The sequence below is a fragment of the Aphelocoma coerulescens genome, assembly GCF_041296385.1.
Source record: "Aphelocoma coerulescens isolate FSJ_1873_10779 chromosome Z unlocalized genomic scaffold, UR_Acoe_1.0 ChrZ, whole genome shotgun sequence".
Lineage (NCBI taxonomy): Eukaryota > Metazoa > Chordata > Aves > Passeriformes > Corvidae > Aphelocoma > Aphelocoma coerulescens.
Window position 1 is genome coordinate 65,945,544 of NW_027184085.1, and position 13,181 is coordinate 65,958,724.

A 13,181-nucleotide genomic window follows, 5' to 3' on the forward strand; every position below is an offset into this window, starting at 1 on the left:
TGTGTGTGTTCATTCATCTTTCCCATACAAAAGTTGCATGGTTATCTACTAAAAACTTTGTCTGGATACCCAGAATGACCAGTGTCTTCTGTAGTGTTAGTCATTTGCACATACAAAATTTGACACCTAAGATGAGGATACTTCTTAAGGAGGCTCAGATTCTGTCTCAAGCACTCTAAGTGTTCTTTCCATTAATTCTCAGCAGAAAGATTTTTCACTCAAGGTAATTAAAATTTGAAGGAGTTCTCACATCATGCCAAAAATATTTTGGAAAAGAATAAGAAGACTAAATAATACTTTCCCAGAGATCAGAAAGGCACCAAATTTGATAAAGTAATATTTGAAATGGCTGGTTAAGGATGCCCAACATATATAGAATATATATGAAGTATATAGAATATCAGGAAGGAATACAGATATATCCCAATCTTTTTACCTCCTTTTTTATTTGCTTCTTTTGGAAAACTGTTTTTCTCAGAACAAAAAGCTCTAAAGCTGTCACCATGCATTTGGTTTCTCAGGATAAAACTCAGTTTGACAAATGATGACTGCAGCATTTGGGGAGACTGTAATAAGCCAGAGTGCTTAACCCTTTTTCACATAAAAATCTCACCAATTGTCATTCTTCCATTTCTTTTCTCTTTCAAGGATGACTTTTGGCTCTTTCAAATCAAACTGACAGAGTTTTCACCAAGCTACTTTTCTGCCTTAAAAAATGTATTTGGGATGACCTTTCAGAACCTCTGTTTATCTTATACTACCTGCTTCTTTCCTAACAAAATAAGACATGTTATAATCATCTGAAATCTTAAGACATTAAGAAAAAAAAAACAAAACCTTGAGAAAAAACCTTCATTCCTGTAGTAGTGAGTTCTGTCACTTTCTTTATCTCAATAAACATTTTGGGAAATTGTCTTTTCTGTAAACTCAGGAAACGAATAAGATTTGGAAACAACACAGTTAATCTGAGCATGGTACATGATTTTTTGTTTTCCCAAAATTAATAGGATTTCCTACTGGTTGCTTTCATTAAATGTAACTTTTTGACATAAAATATAGTCCTACTTCAGCAATTATTTGGTGATTTAGGGTATAACTTCCTACCTTTTGGGATCTTGTGAGGTGCAGTGTATTAATATTTTTGTGAAATTACTTCAGAGATGTGTCAGAGATAAAGAACTGCCAAATGTTAGCATTTTTTCGTGTAAGACAGAATAGCCCTTCTCTAAATACTTCATATGCAGAGCTCAGGGTCTGTGTCCTCCATCAAGCTGCTTACCTCAAAAGGAAGAAACAGTAGATATACTCTGCTAATGCAATAGGAACTCCTTCTCTTGGCATAAGCTAAGATGTAATGGGCAAGATAGAGCTCACAACTAGTGTATAATGGAAATTTGTAACTACCTGGTTTTATATATAAATATTGTATAGAGTAATATCCTTAACTGGACAAATCAGAATAACTAAGTCAGGGAAGATATATTCATTTACTTGTGATCATCAAAGGTAACCAAGAAATCTGTGGAGAAGAAAGCAAAATTAATCATAAAGTCACCAAGTCTCTAAGTCACTACTGACAGAATATATGAAAAAATGCCTTGCCTGGGCCTGGTCTTGTAATGTAAAAAAGCTGCTGCCAAATGAAAACAACATTGGCTTTTGCTCCTAACAGCCAAGCCCAATAATGGTTCCTCAGATAATTTTCTGGGGATAAGTATATTGTTCTAAACCATCTGATAATAATTAGACATTTATTTGTAATTTTCATAAGAGTGATGAAAGCAGAGGAGACAGAAATAGCCCTCTAGAAACCTATAAGTATCTCTGTGTCTGAATAAATGAAGGCCTGGTTGAACAAGGGAGGAATAAAACCAATATTTAACACAGAATATTTGGTTCATTAACTTCCAAGGGGGTTGAGTGTCCAACATTTTGTTTTGCATCATGTACCACAGCTTGTGGAGTGTGCATTTTACACTGTGCTGTACACTGGCAATATCATCTCTGGTGAGCCATCTGCCCCTTTGGCAGTAGTGTCCAAAGGAGGAAAGACAAAGGGAGGGGGAAAAAAGGCAAAATGTGGCCAAAACACAAAAAAGCAAACATGCTGAAGCAGTGGGAAGTGTACTTATCTCTGAGGTGAATCCTTTGAACAGTACCCAGCAGGCTTTTGACACCTTTTGATGTCAAATAACAGTCTCACAGACAATTTCTTAGCTTTGTTTGATTGTTAGTTCAGGCCAGGAACAATTCCCAGTAGTCAGTCTATATGCAGTTATGATTTTTTTGAGGTTAAGAAAGCTTAATGGTATGGACATGAACTGCTCTGTGGCCTCAGATGACCTCAGTTCCTCCCTAGTTCCTACTCATATAGATATTACATAAGTGCACCAAAAAATTTAACGTCCATCAGGCTGAGATGGAATCAATGTGTCCTGTGGTTTACCACCAGGAATGACTAGGAAATCTGTATGAGGTTGCAGGTCTTGGTAAGAGATTTGTAAGACTTTATTAAAGTCAGACAAACAGAGCAAACTGTAGCTAGACGTGTAGTGTTTAATACTGATGTTTATCCAGTCAAACTACTCTCTCTAACTTTTGACTGTGTAGAAGAAAAAATAAAAACTACTGTATTTCAGATATAGTACATATTGTACTGAAAAGCAAAGAGTAAACTGACTTTGCCCTGATAAAATTGCCTATGAAGTGCTAGGTAAATAAATGTAGGTAGATCCAGAGAGTAGGTAAAATGATGAAAACTAGACTATTAGTACAGAAATTAAACAAATAATTCAATTACTTTAAAAATATATTTTTTAAATGGCAACATGAAAGCTAAGTAACAGTTTCAGATGACTAGGGAGACTGGCAACATCAAAAGCAACCAAGACTGGACCTCTTTTGTGTTGTACTAATGTACAAAAAGAAGAATCTAGCTCTTGAACAGTTTGGTTTGTAGATGGAAGGAAGAGCATAGTGGTGAAAGCAAGCAAGCTTGTTGAATTCTGGCAAGACCTTCAGTTCTGCATTTGTTTTAGTTTAGATAACAGAAATTAGGGAAAGATGTTAAGAAAATAGAGGCAATAATAGTCTCTACCCATACTCAGAGGGCAGACTTCATAGGTTTTGTGACATGGGTGAAGAAAATATTGTGCGAAGTGCTCTCCTGTGGGTAACAGTCAATGCAACATGGACTGGCACTCAAGCAGGCAGGACCATGGGCTCAAAGCCACCAGGGAGAGAACTCCATCACAGCCCTGAGTGCTGCAATAACGAGAAACTCCATATTGGCTTATTCATGTCTCACATAAGGCTGTAATTCGGGCTGAAACATGAAGAGCTAGTCAGATCCTCCTGTGAATTCATGGGCTAAAACCTTTTGAAAAGGTAGGAATTAGCAGCAGCTGACTTTGAGCTCCACAAACTATCATGTGCTTCTGACTAACATGGGATTTAGGAACCTTTTGGGTCCTTCTGTGGCCAGTAGAAAGAATGACTTGCTTCAAAACATACCTTCAAGCTGATAAAATGTTTCAGATTATGCTATATGAACCTATTTCCAAGGAATCTAAATCTCAATTATATGGATGCAGATTGCATGTAGATTCTTAACATCTGTAGATTAGATGTAGAATATGAGGCTTCCCAAAACACCTCACCTCCCTTTCCTACCTCTACTTAAATCAATCAGCTCTATGAAATATACAGGCCTTGAAGTGCACTTCAGCTTCTCAGCAAGGGGAAGCAAACTCCCGTGTGCAGCCCCCAGGCTGGGGGGCAATGCCAGCAGGCCCGTCCACTGAACTACTGTTATAGCCATCTCTTGCAGAAAGGAGGCCACAGCCTACAGAGAAGGTATCAGAGATAAATTAACACCTTGAAATAATTCAAAGGCATTAGTGTAAATTATCCTTAACCTCATAACCTGAAAATTTTGATCTGTGTTTCAGCAAAATAATTCCTCTATATTTAGAGTAAAATTTTCTCTGTCCCTAGAGAAGACCAAGAAAGAAAAAAAATAAGCTTAATTGATAACTGTAATTTGATGGATAGTGCTGTAATACACAAGGCATAGCCAACAGCTCCAGCCAGAGAAGAGATATGGGGGCACAAGGTCAGGGCGCCTCAGTTGCCTGACTAACAGATAATATGTCCAGCTCTCCATGTATTCCATGGTGCTTGAAGACACACCAATACTATCAGCTGCCAACAATAAAATTAAAACCTGTGATTTCCTCCCTTGGAATATATTACCAGGCTACTTTAAAGAATTTTTTTGATATGTTTAAGCTCTTGAAGCTTATAAGATTGCTTAGCTGCAAATTGAGGGGTACTTAGCTTGCATTCAGGTATTGAATATTTAAAAACTCAGGTAATTCTGAAAAGGTTTTTCTGATCAAAAAGGCAAAAAATTAATTATTTTTAAAACAAATAAATTAAATACAGATTTCTAATGTAATCATAACTTTTATAGAAATTCAAGCAACTGCTATCTGAGAAAACCCCAACCAACCAAGGAAACCTGAGCTTCCTGAGAGCATAATCAGATATGCATCTCCTCACACACTCTGTTAGTGAGGTACATTATTTGGGGTTTTTTTTTTGAAAAGCACTCTTGCAAAGGGAAGTGGTTCAGGAGAAGATGTTGAATTTAAGTATGAAAAGAGTATATTGAAAACACATCACTAAAAACCACCTCCTCCCCCCCAAATTAACCCCACAAATACTAGTGTGTATCTAAATTTCTTGTATTTGTTAGCTGTCTCTGAGGAGAACTTTACTTCTTTTAAGACCTTACAAGCTAAGACAGAAACTCAGTAAAAAGTAATTTGTTGGTGTCTTTTACGTGATTTGGGGTAATTCTGCTTGCTAAAACAACACAAGCTGAAATTAAAGTCTTTCCTTTTGCATTCTGCCCCTTCTAATGTTTTTCCATGCAATGAAGTCACCATTGTCATGTACCCTCAGTCTTACAGTCATCTATGACACTAGATTAAGGTATGACAAGTGAACAATTATGACTTCACAAAATGAAAGAAATAGAAAATTAAGCTGCATTAGGCAGAGGGTTTTTTTAAACAAGAAAAATATAGAAAAAAAGAAAAAATCTTTCCACTTCTTACAAAGTAAATATGCAAGCTGCATTAAAGAAAGATAAAATCATGATTCGAAAAATCATATTTAAAAGCCTTGGTAACTCTTTTAAAATTCTTTTCTTGAGTCTTGGGGGAAAGGGACAAGCATAAATATTTTAACCACCAAGTACAAAAGGCTGTACTTGAAGTCTGTTGCATTTTTGTACTATCCTCGTCTTTGTTTTCCTTTTTTCCTTGTACAGGCTGTTCCACCACCAAATTTTGAGATGCCAGTTTCTATCCCAGTGTCCAACCACAACAGTTTGGTGTACAGTAACCCAGTCAGCTCACTGGGAAACCCCAACCTTTTGCCACTGGCTCATCCTTCTTTGCAAAGGAATAGCATGTCTCCTGGTGTGACACACCGGCCTCCAAGTGCAGGTAACACAGGTAGGCTCTGTTCAATCCTATCCCTTCAAATGCTCTACTATCAGCTGCTTGCATGCCTTGGGTCACTTTAAACTGTACTCCAAGAAACAAAAACTCTATTTTTAATAGTCGTAACAGTTTGTGCAAAATTGCTGTGTTGAAAAATCAAAAGAAAAAGAAAAAGAAAAAGAAAAAGAAAAAGAAAAAGAAAAAGAAAAAGAAAAAGAAAAAGAAAAAGAAAAGAAAAAGAAAAAGAAAAAGAAAAAGAAAAAGAAAAAGAAAAAGAAAAAGAAAAAGAAAAAGAAAAAGAAAAAGAAAAAGAAAAAGAAAAAGAAAAAGAAAAAGAAAAAGAAAAAGAAAAAGAAAAAGAAAAAGAAAAAGAAAAAGAAAAAAAAGAAAAGCTGAATGTTGACTAAGACTGAAGAAAATCAATGGAGTCAATAAAGGGTAAAAGGGCAGCCAACATGTTCTTTCATAAAAATCAGTTTATCTATTTAATTAATGCAATAACTTACTATACCATAAAGCTGAGGAGAAAATGTATCCAAAGCAAAAAAACTGAAGCAAGTAAATTAGAACACTCATTACTTTAATAATCAGTGTACAGGCTAAATGCACAATTTATTTTTATTGATTCATTCACAAGTTCCTTGATGGGTTAATGTCAGTTGAGCTCTGTAGTTCAGGCCCTTACATAGCAAGAGGTTGTGCTTTGTTCTGGTGATGATGAGGGCTCATCTCTGAATAGGATAAATGGGGATAAGGTTATTTCAATCTGTCTGGCTCCAGCAACATCAAGATCCTTAAGTACACCAGGTTAAAAAAATCATTTGAAGTCTCCAAGTGCAAAGAGAGGTTTTAAAAATCCTTAGTGTGAATGTTTGTGAAAGGCTGAGGAAATTAAAAACTATGTAAATATATATGCCTTCTGAGTTCCGTTCTTCTCCAGGAACCTTCAGCCTCTTCCTCCCAATCATTTGCTTTTCTGACTAACATTCAACTAAAGACAGTTTTCAAATTAAGGACTACTATACATATCTTTCAAAAATAATTCTTCATATGCTGTGGAAGTATGAAACTAAAATAAGGAAATTACGGGTACTCCATATTTTGTGTGTCCTTGAAAGGCAAGTGTCTCATACAGGTAACATTAAACTTTATGATCTTATAATTATGGGTCTGATTCAACTGCCTGTTGAAGTCAGAGGAAAAAAATGGTGGGTACTGAAGCAGGCTGATTGAAGGTAGAGAAAATGCTTTGAATGTCTGAGTGTTGTAATTTATTGTGCTCATTTACAGCATTTCATTTCAACCCCGTAGGTGGCCTGATGGGTGGGGACCTCACAACCGGTGCAGGCACCAGTGCAGGTAAAGAGAAGAGAGTTTATATTTATTTTTCCAAGTGAATAAAGGACTTACTTCAAAAGCTGAGTTCTAAAATAGCTCCATTTTGGAGGTGGGATATTAAAAATTGATCGGCATTTGTTTAATTCCCTCAGTTGGGTTGTGGAGAGTTCATTGGTATTTGTGCTTCTCTTAGCAGAAAGAGACTTGTTTTCCAGCAGCATCAAAAATCTTGCACCTCAACAAAAACCGCAGAAACAGATGTCTAGTTTCCTTCACATTAGCCTTTACATAAAAACTTTAAGGTACATTGCTTTGCCCTGTTCAAAGAGAGCTAGTGAAGCCAGTGTTAGAAACCCTGATCCTTTTTGCATCCTGGGAAAGTTTACCATTGACTTTAGGGGAATTGGTGTTTCATTTTATGAATTTAAGCTTGAATAAAGATTTCAATATTGAGTTGCTCATTGGACGTCTGTGTACTGCGTGAAGATTATATTTCAAAGCCCTGCTCTAAGACCATTGCTAGTAGCAAAATCTGTTAGCATTTACTTAAATAATCAGTAATTAACTTAAGCTTAGTTATACGTGTTTGCTTAACTGGTTTGAGACACAATAGGTAAAGGATTTTCAAAATACCCAGGCAGAGAAAAAGATTAGCCATTTAGTCCTGCTCCCTTAGAACTAATGAGAACTGTACTTGCTAAGGTCTGTGTTATCAAAGCAATGTTGACAGAGTAGTCCCCTTTGCTCAGTAAACTCAGTGGTTTGTAAGAAATATCAGCAATGTTACATTATGACAAATACAGATTACAAAAGGCAATGGCAAAATTAATTTTGCAGTTTGAGAAGTAAACACATATGTTCACAGAATACAAGCTGAGTGGTAAAGCATGGTATTTTGCTGTGGTAACTGCTCTCAGAGAGAATTGTGTGGGAAAATAGTTGGAAGATCCATTTGGTGCCCTATAAACCAAGGCAGATATAAATGGCAATTCCAATACTGTCTCTTAAAATTACTGATAAAGAAATTTTGGATATAATGGTTTGGGTTTTTTTCTCCTTTGTCTATCCTCAACCTGAATTAAGGACCCCCACTCCCCTTTTATCTTCATACATAGATGAGTCACAGATATTTGTGTGGTGCATTCATAGTATAATTAGAGCTGCACAGCACTGTACCAGAAAGGCACTTTAAAGACATGCTAAAGTTTTGAGGAGTCATTTTGTATTAATTTTGGAGTAGGGAAAACAGACCATGGAAACTTCACTATCAGTCTCCTTTGTTCTCAAAAAAAGAGAAGCATGACAGAAAATTATAGTTTTGTTCATTATCTCTTGTTAACCTGCAAAACAGAGCTAAAGAAAGATTCATTCTGCAGTGTTCGCATTTCATCTTACTTTTAAGCTTGTGTAGAATTTCAGAAACAGCGGCAGACAGACTGGCATAGGAATTGACCGCCCTATTAAGGGGCTCCCTCTCCTGGCTCATTTAGAAATATCATCACCTCGTTACTGGTCTCCCGTTCCTTTAAATAGACGCTGAAAAGCCGTTAGTAAAAGCAGCGTTTTCTTTTAAAACACGAGCATACTAAAATTAAAATTCATCTGCTTGTGCATTTCTCATAATAATCCTTGTGCTTAAAAAAATCTGAATATCACTACACCAGTTGAAAATTTATATTCTTTCTAAATATTTTTTTCTTGGAAATATATTAAAAACATATATAAGCATAGAAGACAATGGTTTCATTGTTTACCCACAAATTAAGAATTTGCATTAAGCTCTCAAGCAATGTAACTTTGGAGTAGGCAATTGATTTGAGGGGCATATATATGAGGGACATTGGTAGGAATGCATCATAAATATTTAATTGCAGGAATAGTCTTTGTTCTTTGTTAGGCAATAAGAGCTTTAAACGTCATTGAAGAAGAGCTTTCTAAATCTCCTCAATGCAGAACAATAGGAATAATTTGATAAAGGGCTGAAGGAAGATGGAAAGGTCACTGTAAGGTTGAATCCTCTGTCTTAGTTGCATCATTCCACAAAGGCACTATTTTGGACAGTCATCTTTCTTTAGGGTGCAGAAGAATAAACATCAAAAGTTCTCTTTGTTCATCATTTTTCACAAGAAACAAAGAATTCTCTGTTTTCTTCTATTTAGCATCTGAGAAGCTGGTAGCATGATCATGTTTGGGTTCATATTTCTGGCCAAATTAGAACCTTCTGAATTTGCATTTTTCCACAATATCCAAAAATAGCATATATTCAAAATAATATACTCCAAGAAGAGTCTAAACAGTTTCATTTCTGCTATTATAAAAAGAAACTACTTTTAGTTACTAACACCAGACCTCAGTTTCTGCACTACTTCAATAAATTACAATAAAATAAATTGCACAATAACTGCAATATCAGAGATGGAAAAAGATTATTTAAGCCTGTGTTTTAAGAAGTATGTTATTTCATTGGTTTGGATTATTTCAAGTAATAACCCTGGAATCATCCACAATTTACCTTGGGAGTCAACCTAAAACAAAAATAGAACTTAAAAAGCTGACTACTTCTTTAATATATTACACAACTAATTACCGTCTATGGTATTTTTAAGTTAAACAAAGGTTGTCTCAGATTTGTTGGAGTAAATTTGTTCTTAGCCAAACACTGATTGAATAGTTTCTATCATGTGATAGTAGCAACTGCCAACAAAATTGGAGTGAACTTCACAGTTATTATCATTGCTAAATTATAAATACAGCAATGTCTTTGACACTATTCTCTCAAAACAGAGGCTTTTGATTGAAAGACAGAGCAAGAACTTTTTTGGACCCAAATAGGCATGGTCTAAATCCATTTTAGTTTACTCCATAACTAATATGAAGGCTAAGTGATATATTTACCTGTTTATATAGTAGAATATGTGAAGTTCTTTTAAGTCAGGCCAACAATTGCCTTCTTGTCTTCTAACAGCTGAGGTCTTGAAGTGCCAGCCAGTATCATAATTTCCTAGCACCTTTGTTCTCTTTTTTCTTTTCTGGGTCGTGTACTGACTGTGGGTGAATGTATTATATATTCTACTAGTATTTAAATCCACATGGGAATATGTGTAATAGTAGCAGTTTTTAATTTATATGCCCTCAGGGTAGAGGCAATCTGGATGTTATATCCTCAAAGAAGTGTGGTTTAGTAAAAAGATCTGCAATCTGCCCAATTAAGCTGACCAGCAGTACCAAAAATAAGCAAGGTTTTCAAAGACATCTAGCTGCATTAAAGACTTTTGGAACTATAAATACAAATAAACAAATGAATTAAATTTTTTTTTAAAGAAATTAAAATGTTACAGAAATATTCTTCACTCTGCCCTGAAATCATGCTTGGCATAGTCAAGAGAAGGTAATTCTTGGACAACAAGTGTGGAATATGTTAAAAATACAAATGAGCTTGGAGAAATATTTCTCAAACCACAGCTCATGGGCAACCTGTTAGTAAGACAGAAACTGGGTTTGCCAGGAAGAGCATAACAAGTTGTTGCCTGTCCCTTATTATTTGATGAGTGCAATGACCCACAGGCTTCTGATCCAAAGACTGGAAAAAATGTGGTACAGAAGCATAGTAAACAATACTTCCTGTCCAAGGAATCTCACAGTACAAAAGAAAGGACACACAGTCATTCATAACAGAGTTTGTGTTGCAATAGTGCCAAATCCAAACAATAAGGATTCATAAATTGGCACATTGACTTAAAACCATGGAGGGGATAAGAAATGAAAAACATAGCAGCTCTGTTTTTCCTTTTCCACTTGTACTATGCCTTTAGTGATCTTCTTCCAAGCTTTTCTCCATATAAGAAGGAGATGTAGATAGAGAGATAGATAGATAGATAGATAGATAGATAGATAGATAGATAGATAGATTAGATAGATAGATAGATAGATAGATAGATAGATAGATAGATAGATAGATAGATAGATAGATGATAGATAGATAGATAGACAGACTTTTTTTCTTCATTGTGTTAAGGGAAACACCTACAGGTAGGAGATTATGTTAAAGCAGGGAGAACACTAGAACTATTTGACAGGTCTAATACATAGTATGAAGGAAATAGTCTGTCTACTGAATTTCATATCTAAGTAGGCAGTCAACACAGGTTTTTCCAACTCTAATTCCATGTGAGAAAAAAACACATGAAAGTCGCATCAGTGAAACTTTGAGAATAAGTCTGAAAGGCTAGAAGCCGCTGTCCATATAAAAATAAAAAAATCTTGCAATGTGTGTCATATGCGAAGGTTGGATGTGTCTATCTTCAGTTAAGATATGTGACCTCTTACCAAAGAAGAGATCCATGCAAGGCTATTCTCAGTAGACATCAGTGAAAATCTGTAAAAATTTGGCCTTTATTAGTTTTCCGCCAGTTGTGTAATTGTTGACTTAGTAATTTATTTAGATATTCTTTGTCTCTTCATCTCTCTAATAACAGTGTTTCAATATTTGTATTTACAAAAAGACAGCCTGAAAGGTTCAAAAAGGAGAACACTCTAAGTTCACATGTAATGAACAATTGAGTGAGTCATACAAACTGGTTCTTTGTAAATGGGATTTTAAAGACAGGCATGATTTACTTCCTTTATTATGAGAAGTTTCAAATGTTTCTCAAGACTAATTTGGGTTCTTTAGATAAAATCCCTTTCCTAGTGAAGTCTGGGGGAATTTTATGCTTGCTTTAAATGAGACAGGGATTTCACTGTTTTTCCTGTCTGTGCATTCTTGCTCACTAAGACACAACACTATTTTCTATTGCACACTGCAGTACATATTCTTGTTCAAATTCAGAAAATAGAAGGCAGCATTGCAAATTAGAAAATGTCTGGATTTCATGCCTGTCCTGAGTTCTGAATGGGATAGCTGATGCCTCTTGGATCTAGACTGCAGCAATGACTTTGCTGAGAGAAAGAAAACAAGAATTGCTTTTAAACTTTGGAAGCTATGACTGCAGCCTCACATGGAAGTTCCTGACAGTATTAGGTTAACATGACCGCTGCCCTTTAACTTTTGACATGATTCACCAATTAAGATATTGAATCCAACAGTTCCATTTGTTTTCCAAATCTCTTAAAAGCAGATTTGTCCTGTGCTAACAGTTGGAGCAATCTCCCCGTACTAGAAGCCAAAGGCTTAGTTACTGATCTTTTCAAATAAGGCATTCTATTTATTCTTGTCTTGAAACATTTTTCATTGAAAAAGCAGTTTCTTCAAAATGATGATTTCAAACAGCCCAAAAAAGGAAATCATTTGTTATCAGCAAATAATTTGTTAAAAGCAGATGATTGACAAAGAGGTCATGGCTTCAAACTGAAAAAGGGCAGATTTAAATTAGGTATTCAGAAGAAATTATTGGCTGAGGATGGTGATGGTTTGACACAGGCTCCCCAGAGAAGATGTGGATGTCCCATTCCTGTACATGCTCAAGCTGGCAACCTTGGGTGGAGTTTTGAGTAACTTCTAATGAAAGGTGCCCCTGCACTTCGCACGGGGTTTAAAACTGGGTATCTTTAAGGTTCTTTCCAACGCAAACCATTCTGTGATTCTGTGACATGATTTGTCAAAAGCCTCTTGCCGGCAGTGAAAAGGTATAAGTCCTCTTTTCTTCCCAGGCACGTATTTTTCTCCTATATATTTTCAGAAAGCAGTGTATTTTTCAGCAACATAGTTTTCTCTCTGACGTAAGTCACATTCTGGTGTTGCTTCTTTTTTCTCAATTACTGCAATGCTGAAACAACCCATACTAAAAAGAAAAAAACACCTGTTTATTTTTTGCATAAACAGGACTAGAATGGAGAATCTTCTCAGCTAGCATACTTATAAGAGCACTGTTAAGGCCAGAAAGCATATTTAGGGTAGATGGTTATCTCAGACCTTGGGGAAAAGCCACATACGAATTGTTCACATGTTAAGAGATCAGGGCTATGCCAGTAACTGCAAGATTTTTGGAAAAGCTGTGATACAAGATAAGTTTCTGATAATCATGCTCAATACTTGACACTGACCTCTCCTATTAGACTACACCTTAATGTGGAAGACAAGTGTATTCCTAGTGCAGAACATGGACTAACATTTGCAAATGTCAAGCAAGAACGAAGAAGGAGAACTATGCAAGGTCAGAGACATTGCACTGTGCCAGCTCCTCATGGTAGCAGGTACAACACAAGTGGTAGGGGCAGGAGATCTGTTTTACCATGGTAAGACACTTTTTTACCATGGTAAGAGCCATGACTCTCTGATCCCTGACATTTCGCTTGGACCTTACAAACCTATGACACAAGAATACATTCCTG

At 35.9% G+C, this 13,181-nt stretch overlaps 1 protein-coding gene across 10 annotated transcripts in view; it reads left to right on the forward strand.

Annotated features, from left to right (window-relative positions):
- MEF2C (myocyte enhancer factor 2C) overlaps positions 1–13,181 on the forward strand; it is a 135,203-nt gene that overhangs the window by 98,688 nt on the left and 23,334 nt on the right. For all 10 annotated transcript variants that reach the window (XM_069000715.1, XM_069000722.1, XM_069000721.1 and 7 more), the window contains 2 exons: positions 5,339–5,525; positions 6,825–6,872. In XM_069000715.1, coding sequence (XP_068856816.1) covers positions 5,339–5,525; positions 6,825–6,872 — 235 coding nt within the window. The remainder of the gene's footprint in view (positions 1–5,338; positions 5,526–6,824; positions 6,873–13,181) is intronic.